General features: G+C 41.0%; 1 protein-coding gene across 1 annotated transcript in view; it reads right to left on the bottom strand.

Moving 5' to 3' along the window:
* Positions 1–12,945, bottom strand: part of atp6v1c1a (ATPase H+ transporting V1 subunit C1a) — a 70,772-nt gene that overhangs the window by 15,661 nt on the left and 42,166 nt on the right. Inside the window, exons 6-10 of the mRNA XM_078216745.1 lie at positions 10,569–10,660; positions 9,006–9,104; positions 7,191–7,259; positions 3,666–3,758; positions 3,492–3,585 (exon numbers count right to left, since the gene is read on the bottom strand). Of these exons, the coding sequence (XP_078072871.1) occupies positions 3,492–3,585; positions 3,666–3,758; positions 7,191–7,259; positions 9,006–9,104; positions 10,569–10,660 (447 nt within the window). The remainder of the gene's footprint in view (positions 1–3,491; positions 3,586–3,665; positions 3,759–7,190; positions 7,260–9,005; positions 9,105–10,568; positions 10,661–12,945) is intronic.

Genomic DNA, 12,945 nt, shown 5'->3' with positions numbered 1-12,945 from the left:
ATGGGCCGAATGGCCTCTTTCTGTACTGTAGGGTTTCTATGATTTCTATGAATGGCCCATGGTTGATGAATGGAATTTTTTTGTGAAATGTGAGTTACATCCAAAAAGTGTTAAATTTCACTCAAAACCTTTTAAAATTTACAAATCTATCAATGAACCCATTTCATCAAATCACAGAATAGACAACTCTACACAGCACAGTGCCTGTACTCCACTCGGTGGCAAACTATTACAATGGGCGTTTTAAGTATAAAACTTAAACATCCAATTAATCCACACACCTTGTATCAACCAGCCACCTAAAAATACCAAAGTAAAATACTGTGAATGTTGGCAATATGAAATAACAAAACATACCAAAAATACTCAACAGACCTGGCAGATTCTCGGGAGAAACAATTAATATTTCAGGTTCATGGTCTTTGATCAGAACTTCTGAAATCCACCACAGATAAAGGAATGGTGATATGCATTCAAATTAGGAAAACATGATAATGATCCAATAATCTTGCTGCTCTTGTCCTTCCCAGCAGTGGTAGAGTGGAACCTGGTGAGGGCCATTTCACTGAGATGGACATTAATGATAAAGGAACCTGGGGGAGGTGGGGGGGGGTCAATGGTATCATAGGCCACAGAGGTGTCCAGGAAGACAAAGATAATGTCCATATGACTTGGGGTCAGTTCAGTGCTATGACAGGTACATTAATCAGAGATTCACAATTGAGTTGCAGGAAATGCGAGCACAAGTTTGGGCGGCAACACTTAAGAACATGAGCGGCATGGCAAAGTGGTTAGCACTGCTGCCTCACAGCACCATGGAGCCAGGTTCGATTCTGGCCTTGGGTCACTGTCTGTGTGGAATTTGCACATTCTCCCTGTGTCTGTGTGGGTTTCCTCCGGGTGCTCCAGTTTCCTCCCACAGTCCAAAGATGTGCGGGTTAGGTGGACTGGCCATGGTAAATTGCCCCTTAGTGTCAGGGGGATTAGCAGGATAAATACGTGGGGTTACGGGGATAAGGCCTGGGTGGGATTATTGTCGGTGCAGACTCAATGGGTCGAATGGCCTCCTTCTGCACTGGAGGGATTCGATGGTTCTATGACTTTGGAAAGCAAGGCTGGCAATAGGGTAATGGGTGAAGTTTTTTTTTAAACTGGAGGGGATGACAAAGGCAATTTTGAAAGGGTTGGGAACCTCCAAGGAGGGGGAATCATTTTTGATGCCAGCTAGCATCAAAGACAAGAGAGAAGTTAAGTGATTAGCGGTTTAATGGGAATGGGGTCAAGGGAACTAAGTGGTCTCAGATATAATGAAGGGCGATAGGAGAGCAACTAGAACATGACAGCAAGGCAAGCTCAGGAGGCGATGTGGCTTCATGGGCAAACCAAGCAGCAGCAAGTTTTGTATGTGCATGGAGATAGCACAGTGTTAATAGAGTTTGTTTCCCTCCAGTACATCAAATTAAATTTTAATAGATATTTGCTTAGAATCATGTTGAACAGATGAACATTAATCATTAACCTGTTTCTTTCAAAATGCAGAGCTGTTATGTTAACAATGAGGAATGTTAATAGATAATGGGACAACAAGAACCTTGCGATGAGCAGCAGATTGCAAGTGAGATCATCTTTAAGTAGAAAGAGTAAAAGACTGCAAGCAGTGGACTCAGCTATTATTCTGGAAAGTAAAACTTCACAGAAATAAGTGTGAAATTAAGTTTTTATAGCTTACTTTCTTCATCCATTTATATATTTAAATGGTACAAGTCTCTCATTACAGGTCAAAATGTGAATGTCCCTCATCACTAATATTTGGCCAATTATCCACATTGCTTTTCTTAAATATCCCACCGACTAAATGTGCATCAAAAACAAAATTCCCAATAGAAAGGTAGAAAAAGCAAAAATCACTACGTAAATTTAAAAATAAGCAGTCAACATTCACAGCAGGGAACTGTGAAGTAGGAAGAATGAGGAAAAGCGATATAAAAATAAAGGGTACAATGGGCTGAATAAGCTACCACTGTTCCATAAACATCTCGATTCAATTTTAAAGAGTGCAGGAACTGAGAGACCAAGGGAAAAATTAGCACAAATCATTGCCAGTGGTCGAGCAGGGTTGAGAAAATAGTTCAAAAGGCTTATGGGATCCTGGGCTGCATAAACAAAGTAAGAAGTTTAACAACACCAGGTTAAAGTCCAACACGTTTATTTGGTAGCAAAAGCAAAATTTGCTACCAAATAAACCTGTTGGACTTTAACCTGGTGTTGTTAAACTTCTTACTGTGTTTACCCCAGTCCAACGCCGGCATCTCCACATCATGCATAAACAAAGACATAGAACATTAACAGGAATTAAGTTATGACAAACTTTCTAAACTACTAGTTCCACCCGAAATAGAATGTCCAACTCTCGAAGGATGGAAGGCTTCAGTGAGGGCGCAGAAAAGATTTATGAGAATGGATCTGAGGATGAGGCACTTCAGTTACATAGACAAATTGGAGAGTTGAAGTTGCTTTCCTTAGCGAAGTGCAGGTTGAGAGCTTTGCCAAAAGTGTTCAATACCATGAGGGGTCTCGCCAGAGTAGATGGGGAGAAATTGTTCAAATAGGTGGGAAGAGCAATAAATTTAAGGTGAATGGTCCTTTTGCCAATTGTGACACAAGGAAATCCTTTTCCATGAAGTAAATGGTTAAGATCTAGACTGCATGAATGGAAATGTAGCGTTGGACTGAGGTGGGCACAGTAAGAAGTCTCACAACACCAGATTAAAGTCCAACAGGTTTATTTGGTATCACGAGCTTTCGCAGCGCTGCTCCGAATAGATTCACCTGCTGAAGGAACAGTGCTCCGAAAGCTCGTGGTACCAAATAAACCTGTTGGACTTTAATCTGGTGTTGTGAGACTTCTTACTAGACTGCAGGAAGAGAGTGTGGTGGAGGCAGATTCAACCTTGGCTTTCAAAAGGAATTGGATATGTGCCTGAACAGAAAAAAAAAATTGTATGACTAAGAGGAAATGCCGGGAGAATGGGATTAACAGAGTTGTTCTTACAGAGAACCAACACGGACACAACTGGCTGAAAGACTTCCATCTGTGATTTCACCATTATATGGTTCTCGGGCACGATTCTATCGTAAATGTTTATTAGCAATGTCCTGACAATTTTAATTAAGACACATTGATCTTCAAATTTCATCACCCGGCACAAGTAAAATTGTTATGCCATAATTTTTGGGGAAGTTTGTAGGTCAACCTACAGCTACGACTGTGCACTAAAATTAATAATGCTCAAAACAACAGTGGGAACCTTAATCATAGGCCGCTGTCTTCAGTCTCAGGTGATGCCGGGAGCCTGTGTTTGTCGAGGATGCTGGGTTGGGTTGAGTCGCCATGTACTGAGTGACAGCAGTACGTACATGGTCCATAAGAGCATGACTGTTAAAGCTGCGTAGGCCAAGGCCTGCATTGCAGTTTTGATCTGAATACGTACAAACTGTTTCTTCTTGTCAGTTGAAAGTCGCGTCATCTCTTCCTTATCTGCTTTCAGCTCCTCCTCGTTATACTGGAAATCCCGAACAATAAACCTGAAGTAAAGGGAGGAAAACTGAGTGCAACCATTTCTGAAATGCAGAGTTCTCATAGAAATCACAAAATTAATTCTTACTTGTTCTCTCTGGCCTTTAGTCGGAAGTCGTCGACAGCCTTCCTAAACAATGTTACAGTGTACAAGCCACTATCCATGTCGTCACATATCAACCTTTTAGGAGAGGGAGGAAAAAGTTCCTTTTTAAAAATGGTTTATACCTAAAAATGCTACACCATGCTTAGATTCCTATGGCAGTTAAAAGTACAAGGAAATTGTTATCCTGTTCTCAACTGAACCCACTCTGGCTCTGCTTGGAGGTACAGTACCTCAGAATCCCTACAATGCAGAAGGAGGCCATTCGGCCCATCGAGCCTGCAGCAACCACAATCTCACCCAGGCCCTATCCCCATAACCCTACTTATTTACCCGACTAATCCCCTGAAACTAAGGGGCAATTTAACATGGCCAGTCTAATTCGCACATCTTTGGAGTGTACGAGGAGACCCACGCAGACACAGGGAGAATGTGCAAACTCTACAGTCAGTGACCCAAGCCGGGAATTGAACCCGGGTCTCTGGCGCTGTGAGGCAGCAATGCTAGCCACTGTGCCACCATGCCGCCTCTTGCTCAATGTTATAGCTGAGAGTGACTCATTTCTATAAAAGTTGCCAGAATCTTTTCTTATTTTGCTAAGATTGAATCATAAACTATTACAGCACAGAAGGAACCATCGGGTTTGTGTCAGCTCTTCTGAAAAGAAATCCAGTTTGTCCCACTCACCCGCTCTTTCCCTATATCCCTGCAATTTTTTTTTCTCCTTCAAGTATTTCTCCCATTCCCTTTGGAAAGTTAATATAGAATCTGCTTCCACTACCCTAACAGTGTACTGCAAATCCTAACTAGTCATTGCATAAAAATCCGTTTTCTTTGTATTGCCTCCAGCTCTTCAGCTGATAACCAGGGTATCCAGATCTGAGGTTAGCAACACTTCAGCCATTGAAAACAATTTCTTCTTATTCATTCTACCCAAACCCTTCATGATCTGAAGCATTTCTATCAAATTGCCTCTTGGCTGACTCTACTCCAAGGACAGCAGACCTGGCTTCTCCAGTCTAATCAAGTAACTGTAATTCCTCATCTCTCAAACATTCTAGTAGTTCTTTTCTGCATCATCTCCTTCAGAGCATATGATGCCCAGAATTGGACAATACTCCCGCTGGGGCTGAACGAGTATTCATAATGGGTTTAGCATAACTTGCTGTCTTTTGTACTCTACGTTTCTATTCAGAAATGATGTGGAGATGCCAGCGTCGGACTGGGATAAGCACAGTAAGAAGTCTCACAACACCAGGTTAAAGTCCAACAGGTTTATTTGGCAGCACGAGCTTTCGGAGTGTAGCTCCTTCATCAGGTGAGTGAGGACTTGTGTTCACAAACAGGGCATATACAGACACAATCTCAATTTACAAGATAATGGTTGGAATGCGAGTCTTTACAGGTAATCAAGTCTTAAAGGTACAGACAATGTGAGTGGAGAGAGCGTTAAGCACAGGTTAAACAGGTGTGTATTGTCTCCAGCCAGGACAGTTAGTGAGATTTTGCAAGCCCAGGCAAGTCGTGGGGGTTACAGATAGTGTGACATAAACCCAAGATCCCGGTTGAGGCCGTCCTCATGTGTGCGAAACTTGGCTATCAGTTTCTGCTCAGCAATTCTGCGTTGTCATGTGTCGTGAAGGCCACCTTGGAGAACGCTTACCCGAAGATCAGAGGCTGAATGCCCGTGACTGCTGAAGTGTTCCCCAACTGGAAGGGAACACTCCTGCCTGGTGATTGTTGAGCGGTGTTCATTCATCCATTGATACGCTGCAGGAAAGGATGTCCCGAGGCATGGTACATTGGGGAGACCATGCAGACGCTACAACGGATGAATGAACACCGCTCCACAATCACCAGGTAAGAGTGTTCTCTTCCAATCGGGGGAATACTTCAGCAGTCACGGGCATTCAGCCTCTCATCTTCAGGTAAGCGTTCTCCAAGGCGGCCTTCATGACACAACAACGCAGAATCGCTGAGCAGAAACTGATAGCCAAGTTCCGCACGCATGAGAACGGCCTCAACCGGGATCTTGGGTTCATGTCACACTATCTGTAACCCCCACGACTTGCCTGGGCTTGCAAAACCTCACTAACTATCCTGGCTGGAGACAATACACACCTCTTTAACCTGTGCTTAACCCTCTCTCCACTCACATTTTCTGTACCTTTAAGCATTGATTACCTGTAAAGACTCGCATTCCAACCATTATCTTGTAAATTGAGTTTGTGTCTGTATATGCCCTGTTTGTGAACACAAGTCCTCACTCACCTGATGAAGGAGCCTGAGACTCCGAAAGCTAGTGCTGCCAAATAAACCTGTTGGACTTTAACCTGGTGTTGTGAGACTTGTTACTCTATTCAGAAAGCCAAGGATCCCATATACTTTATTAACTGCTTTGTTAACCTGCCATCTTCATATGTGTGCATAAACCACCTCCTCTCTGTTCCTGAACTCCCTTTTACACGTTACTATTTAATTTATTATTGCCTCTCATTTTTCCCACCAAATGCATCACCTCAAGATGTATACCACAGGTGAGCAGGGTACCTCATTTTTAAAAAGTGGAAAGCAATGCAATGCAAGGATGACACAGCTAACTCCTGCCCCAATTCACCAAGATACTGTACGCCATCCAACACTCACGCCCTGCAAGTCTCTGCCAAATTGAATGGACCAGCCAAGTTTTAAATCTCACTCTGAGGAATTGTAAGCATATACACCAACCTAGACAATTTGCAAAAGGTGACCAAAAAAATCTGATGTCACAAAAAACAGCCCTGATTAACTCCCCACCTTTTCTAAGGGATACTTTCTCCTCCTCCAATCCTTCGAGCCCATACTAGTTCACTTTTTCTCTCACTGAAGCTGGCATGCTTTCTCCCACCTCAGGTCAAGCTAGCGATCTTCTCCTCCCCAAAACTCTGTTCCGCGGTTCTCCCACCTTAGCTGAAGAACTGCTCCCAGGTTCTTCCCTTCTCTACCTTCCAGTTCCCTCTCCCCTGGACTAACATCTGTTCCTTCCTTTCTCCCACTTCAGAACCACTTGAAGGAGTGCTGTTGCTAATTGAAATGATTCCACCTTGTGCATGCAGTGGATGAGAACTCCAGCCTACAATATGTACTTGGCTCGGATCCCTTCTCTTAACAGGAGTCTCAAAGAGGCAACACTGAATGGAGTCCAGTCCAATTAGTGCTAATATTGTCAGTAAACACTGACCAGAATAGTATATGGCACTAAGACAGTTAATGTAGTGCCCTGCCATGGAATATCATGCCCATCTATTAAAATAGCACACTATTCAGCTGCTAAATACAAGTATACCAAGAATCTCCATTACCCTAAACCAAAAATGATACAAGCAAGTTCATATTTAAATTAAGTTTTAGACCCAAAAATTGCATTGCTTCCAAATAGTTTAAGTTGCTCGACACCAAAACCAGAGGTTAGAATGGCACTGCTTATACTGGGTAGAAAGATCACAGAAATACATCAAATATTTCCCTTACTTGCTTGACCGAGGAACCACCATCTCTGCCAGCGTTTCATAAGTCTTTTCCCATTCAAGATAACTAGTTCTGAGGAAGAAAACCGTGGTGAATAATTATATAATGGTTAGGGGACCAGGATGATATTGTCAGGTTCAATTGGTCATTTAATTGGATTCAGTTTTAGTTAAACGTAGTTATATATGTTACCAAGTTACTCATTGCGAATTCTGAGAAGTCCTTGGCAATGTACCCCTTTATAGCTCAGTCAATTACTACTTGCTGAGACCAACTTGCTAATTGAGATATTTTAAAGTACTCAATCCATAGAAAAATAAAATAAACTCCTCTTCACAACTACTTCAATTTGTAATCAAATGGCTGTTTCTGTTTTCTAAATTATACTAAAATACAAAAGCATCTTACACATCAGGCCATCCTGTACCCAATTCAAAACTGCTGGACACCAAGACAAGATGGCCTAATGAGGAGAAAAACATCAAAAACAACTATATGAATAAAGCACAAGTCTCCACTTTTCAGTTGGTGCATTCATGAACCAGAGAGAAAATACTTCTCTAACTAAGCACCATGTTCTACATATCATGAAAGCTTGCACCCATGGGACAGTGGCATGGTGGCAATGTCACTGCACTAGTAGAAGCCCATGCTCTGGGAGACATGGGTTCAAATCCCACCATGGCAGCTGGTGGAACTTTAAATTCAATTAATAAATCTGAAATTAAAAGCTGATCTCTGCTAAAAACCCATCTGGTTCGTTAATGTCCTTTAGGGAAAGAAATCTTAGCTCATCCAACCTACATGACTCCAGGCACAGCCAATGCCCAACAAGTCACTCAGTTCAAAACCAATTAGAAATGGGCAGCATCCACATCCCATGAAAGAATAGAATAAAGCTATCCAATGCAGCTTTATTGATTTGTACTTGAAAGAGCAAATTAACCCAGATTTTTTATTCCAAATAGCGCTCACTATTATTGTGGATGGTGTGCAGAGGACAGCACATATGCAAGTTAAACGCAAATTCAGAAGATGCTGTCCAGGTTACCCTGCAGGCTACGCTGTAACAGCACCTGACTGCTAAGACTTGGCACTGAAATCCAAGTTTGGATGTGAAATTGCTGCACTTTTCCATTACTCACCCACTAAACACCAAAAGAACATAGGGTTGATGCAGTCAGCTGCAAGCAAATTTTTAACATTTGAATCTACTGCCACCACCCTTTCAGGAAATACATTTCAGATACAATTCATCGATCATCATTTCCACTTGGCTTTTTTGCCAATTCTCCCTCGGATGACCAATCCGTCTGCCAATGGAAAAGCATTTTCCCCTCTGTCCTGCCAAAACCCCGAAACTTCAAGCACCTCTAATAAAATTTCCCTTAATCCCCTTTGCTCCAAGGAGAACAATGGCATCGCCTCAGATTTCTTTACATAAGTTAAACTCCCTCATCTTGGTACCAATAAATCTGCTCTGTACCCACTCCAAGAACTTTATGCTGATGAGAGAGCAAATTTAAATTTAAAAAACAATAATTACTTATTACGAACAGCCTTATTGACTTATACATGATCCTTGAAGGTGGCAACATGTGGGTCTCAGCCCCTGTTCTCGTAACCCCTCTGAAAATATCACCACTTAGTTTCTCATGTTTCCTTGCAAAATGTATCACTCCAAATTTCATTTGGTAAAGAGCTTTCAGCTATTACCAAAATGCTGTCCCCTCACCATATTAATCAACCACGTTGAACCAGCACCCAAGTTAAAATTCTCTCTCACTATTATGAAACAAAAATTTTTTAAATTCTTACTTCGGCACAACTACCAACAAAGTAGTAAGATATTCAGAGTCCATAACGAAGTCCTCCTTCTTCACAATATCAGCTAGGCTTCGCGTCATCAAACTTCCCCTACAAATGGCCACACAAATTAATCATCAGCACAAGACAGTTCTCCTGGGGAAGGTAACAGATTAATACTTGCAACCACTTCTAAAAAGGACACAACAATGTTTGAGACAAAAGAATGAAGAATTTCTCAGAATGTCAAAGATTAAATTACATCACTAACCCAAATGGGTAAAAAAAAACAATAAACGAGCGTAACCCCTAATTAAATATTGGAAGATTGAAACCATTGTTTTCTGTCCCCAATCCAAACTCTGTTCCTTAGCTACTGACTCAATTCTTCTCCCTGGCAGCCGTCAGATTAAGTCAATCCGTTTGCAATCTTGGTGTCACATTTAATCCAGCAAAGAGTTTCTGATCTCATATTTGTGCCACTGCTAAGATCGCCCATTTCTACCTCTTAACGTTACCAGACCTTGCTCCTGCCCCTCAGCTCATTTGCTGTTGAAACTCTCATTCATGCCTGTATAACCTGCAGATTTGACTGTTCCAATACACACCAAACTGACCTCCCACAGTCTGCCCTCTGTAAACCTGAGGCAATAAAAAACTGCTGCCCGTGTCTTAATTCACACCAAGTCCCATTTAGTTTCTCATATTTCCTTGCAAAACGCATCATTCCAAATGTCATTTGGTTCTTCTCAGAACTTTCAGCTATTATCAAAATGGTTCCCCACCCCTCCCCACCCCCGTATTAACCAGCCACATTGAACCAACACATTAAAATTCTCACACCTTCATGAAATAACATTTTGAAATATTCTTACTTTGGCATATCTACCAACAAAGTAGTATGCTCTGAGTCCATGACAAAGTTTACTGACTTAAATCAGCTCCTGGTCAAGTAACAAATTGATTTTAAAATTCTCATTTTCAAATCCTTCCATGGCCTTGCCCATCCCTTTCTCTAACCTTCTCCATCCTGAGAATCCTTCCACGATAACAGCGCTCCTCTAATTCTGTTCTCCTGAGTAACCTTAACTTTAATTGGTGAATGTACCTTTATTTGCCAAAGTCCTACAGCTTTGAACTACCCTCCACTTCTCTACTTTCTTTCCTCCTTTAAGACACTTCTTAAAAACTACCACTTTGGCTGGGTTTTTGATCATCTTATCTACTATCTCCTTATGTGATTCAGTGTCGTACTTCATTTTATAATGCTCCTGTGAAGTGCTTTGGGACATTTCATTACATTAAAGAGACAAGCTAAGTGCTGATGTTGGAACATCTTAAGCCCAAAGAGGTCCCACCAGAATTTTCAATAGTCCTTTTTCCAAATCAACTCTTAACCCATGACTGAAAAATTAGTATTTGAGATATTGAAGAGCTCAGTCTGGGGTGAAAGGGAGAGAGAGACAACAAAAGAGTAAGAGGAAAAATATTTACAATTACAACTTCATAGCAAATGAAAATTAAATGCAAGACAATTCGACTTAATTACAATATACACATGAAAATGTAACTTACACATTCTTCCTCTCTAAATTCTGCAAGTTTCCTTTCAGATTGTTGTATGCTGATGCTCTTGCTTTTAGATCATTATCAATCTGTGATACTTGCTGCAAATTTGCAAACAACGTACGACAAGTTAATGGATGCTTCTGTTCAAGTTACCCCAATACAATGCACAAGTTAAATCAGTGAAAATCTTCTGCAGCATCAGGAAATCAATTATGCTAAGATTCACTGTGCAAACTGAAGCTAGCCCCTTTTCACAGACACAACCAGGATTCCATTAGTCTATTATTTATTTAAACTTCTCTCCAAAACCCAAACTCAGGCCCACAGAAAATTAGCTCAAGAATTAAATTCGAAATCAGCAACAATTATGGTTTTAGTATACTTAAAAAGGACGAGAAAAGGCCATTTAACCCAGCAGCACATATTTCTCTAGTGCCAGCCTGCATATTAACATCCAATGGTTTAATGAGCGTATTTGTATTTCTGTTTCTACCATATGCTCACATTTGCTTCATGTATCCCATCTTACTTTCAATATACCTCATTCACCAACTTTCAGTTCCCAATGTCAAACTCTGTTCTGAGTCCCTCCATCAGGACTGTGCCACCATGTAATCTCCATCTGGACTGCACACTCGACTTCAGCTTCTCTCCATTCTGACTTGACACTCCTCTCCGACTCTCACCTCGTTTGCAATCTCTCTCCCTCCCCCCCCCCCCCCCACTACCCTCCTCCTTTAAACACCTCATTGAATATCATCTCATCAGCTGTCTATAACATTTGATTTTAGTCTGTTGTGTTTCTATGGCTGATAGTGGAGTGAGAAGGGAACTATTAATAATACGTATCTCACAGAGATGTACATTGAAAAAAATATTGGATATATGACTTTTAGCCATCTACTCTAAGGGTACAAGTTATCAGAACAAAGTACATTTTATATGTATGGTTTCCCCTTAAACAAAGTATATTCTAGACTTTGTGGAGAAGAGCAAAGTTTGAGATAAATTGAAGATTCCACCAAAAATTGAGATTTTCCGAGGGATCGCTTATTGCTAAGAAAAAAGCAATTTTTAAAAAAACAGAAACACCTGCAAAAGGACTCAATTGAAGTCAAAACTGAATTTTGAAACATTGCTGGGGGAAAAAAGATCTATCAAAGTTTTTCATCTTGCACTTTCAGGATAGCTCACAAATAGTTTACGATTTTAACGGAGGAACAACAATTTATACCGTTGGGAAGAGTGCTGATTGGTTGGCAAGTGAACTCAGATTGGTGGAGTGTTGCACGGAACAGTTAACTGTCCAGCTTTTAAGTCACTCAGTTCAACGGCAATTAGGGATGGGCAATAAATGCCAGCTGTCAAGAAAATATTGACAACATGAAGATATCAGGGAAATCTGAAAAATTGGTATACGTCCTGATAATTATACTTTAAAAAGTGTGGGGAAATGCAAGTTAATTAAGGCAGAGACAGCATGGCTGCATTAATGGAACTCGCGCCTTTGACATGTTAATGAGCTTAGCAGCACTGCAAACAGATGTTTACCTAACATGGGGGAAACAGAACATGAAATGGATTTGAATAAGATGTTGAAAGTTCAAAAGGAAGATATACAAGTTGCGGGGAAAGTTCATAAAGTGAATGTACATTGCTGTTGTACTTTACCCCTCATTTCTTGATTTGAACTTTTAATTAAGTCTGAGTTCTAACATAAGTTAGGTCAGATAAGGGAAGATCAAAGGGGAGAACTGTATTTAAGGAGATGATTAAACCTATACAAGGGAGCTGTTTATCATCATCATAGAATCATAAAATCCCTACAGTGGAGAAGAGGCCATTTGGCCGATCAAGCCTGCACTGACAACAATCCCACCCAGGCCCTATTCCCCGTAACTTCTCATATTTACCCTGCTAATTTCCCTGACACTAAGGAGCAATTAAGCACATTGAGCAATCAACCTAACCCGCACATCTTTGGACTCTGGTAGGAAAAACCAGAGCAACCGGAGGAAACTCACGTAGAGACGGGGGAGAATTTACAAACTCCACACAGACAGATTATACCTCAGCCAACAGTGGGAATAGCTATTTAACTCCCAGCAAGCAACACCTGTGAAGAAAGCCGGTCTTGAAAAGCAAGCTCTTTATTTCACCTCAGAAGCAACCCCAAAGAGATGTAAATGCCTGGTTTGGTAACTGTTACTGGATTCTTACTGATTTTGAAATATGTCATGGAATGATTTGGGGTAAGTTCCCGCTGAAGGAAATAAGAATGTTGAAAACGGTTTAAAATTAGTGATAGTGTGTACAGACATCTTTGTTAAGTGTTCTTCTAGTTTATTTTGTTTTTTCCTAATTAACATTTATTTTATCATCA

This window comes from Mustelus asterias, chromosome 7 (genome assembly GCF_964213995.1).
Source record: "Mustelus asterias chromosome 7, sMusAst1.hap1.1, whole genome shotgun sequence".
Lineage (NCBI taxonomy): Eukaryota > Metazoa > Chordata > Chondrichthyes > Carcharhiniformes > Triakidae > Mustelus > Mustelus asterias.
The sequence above is the reverse complement of the archived record's forward strand: the minus strand, read 5'-3'. Positions and strand labels throughout refer to the sequence as shown.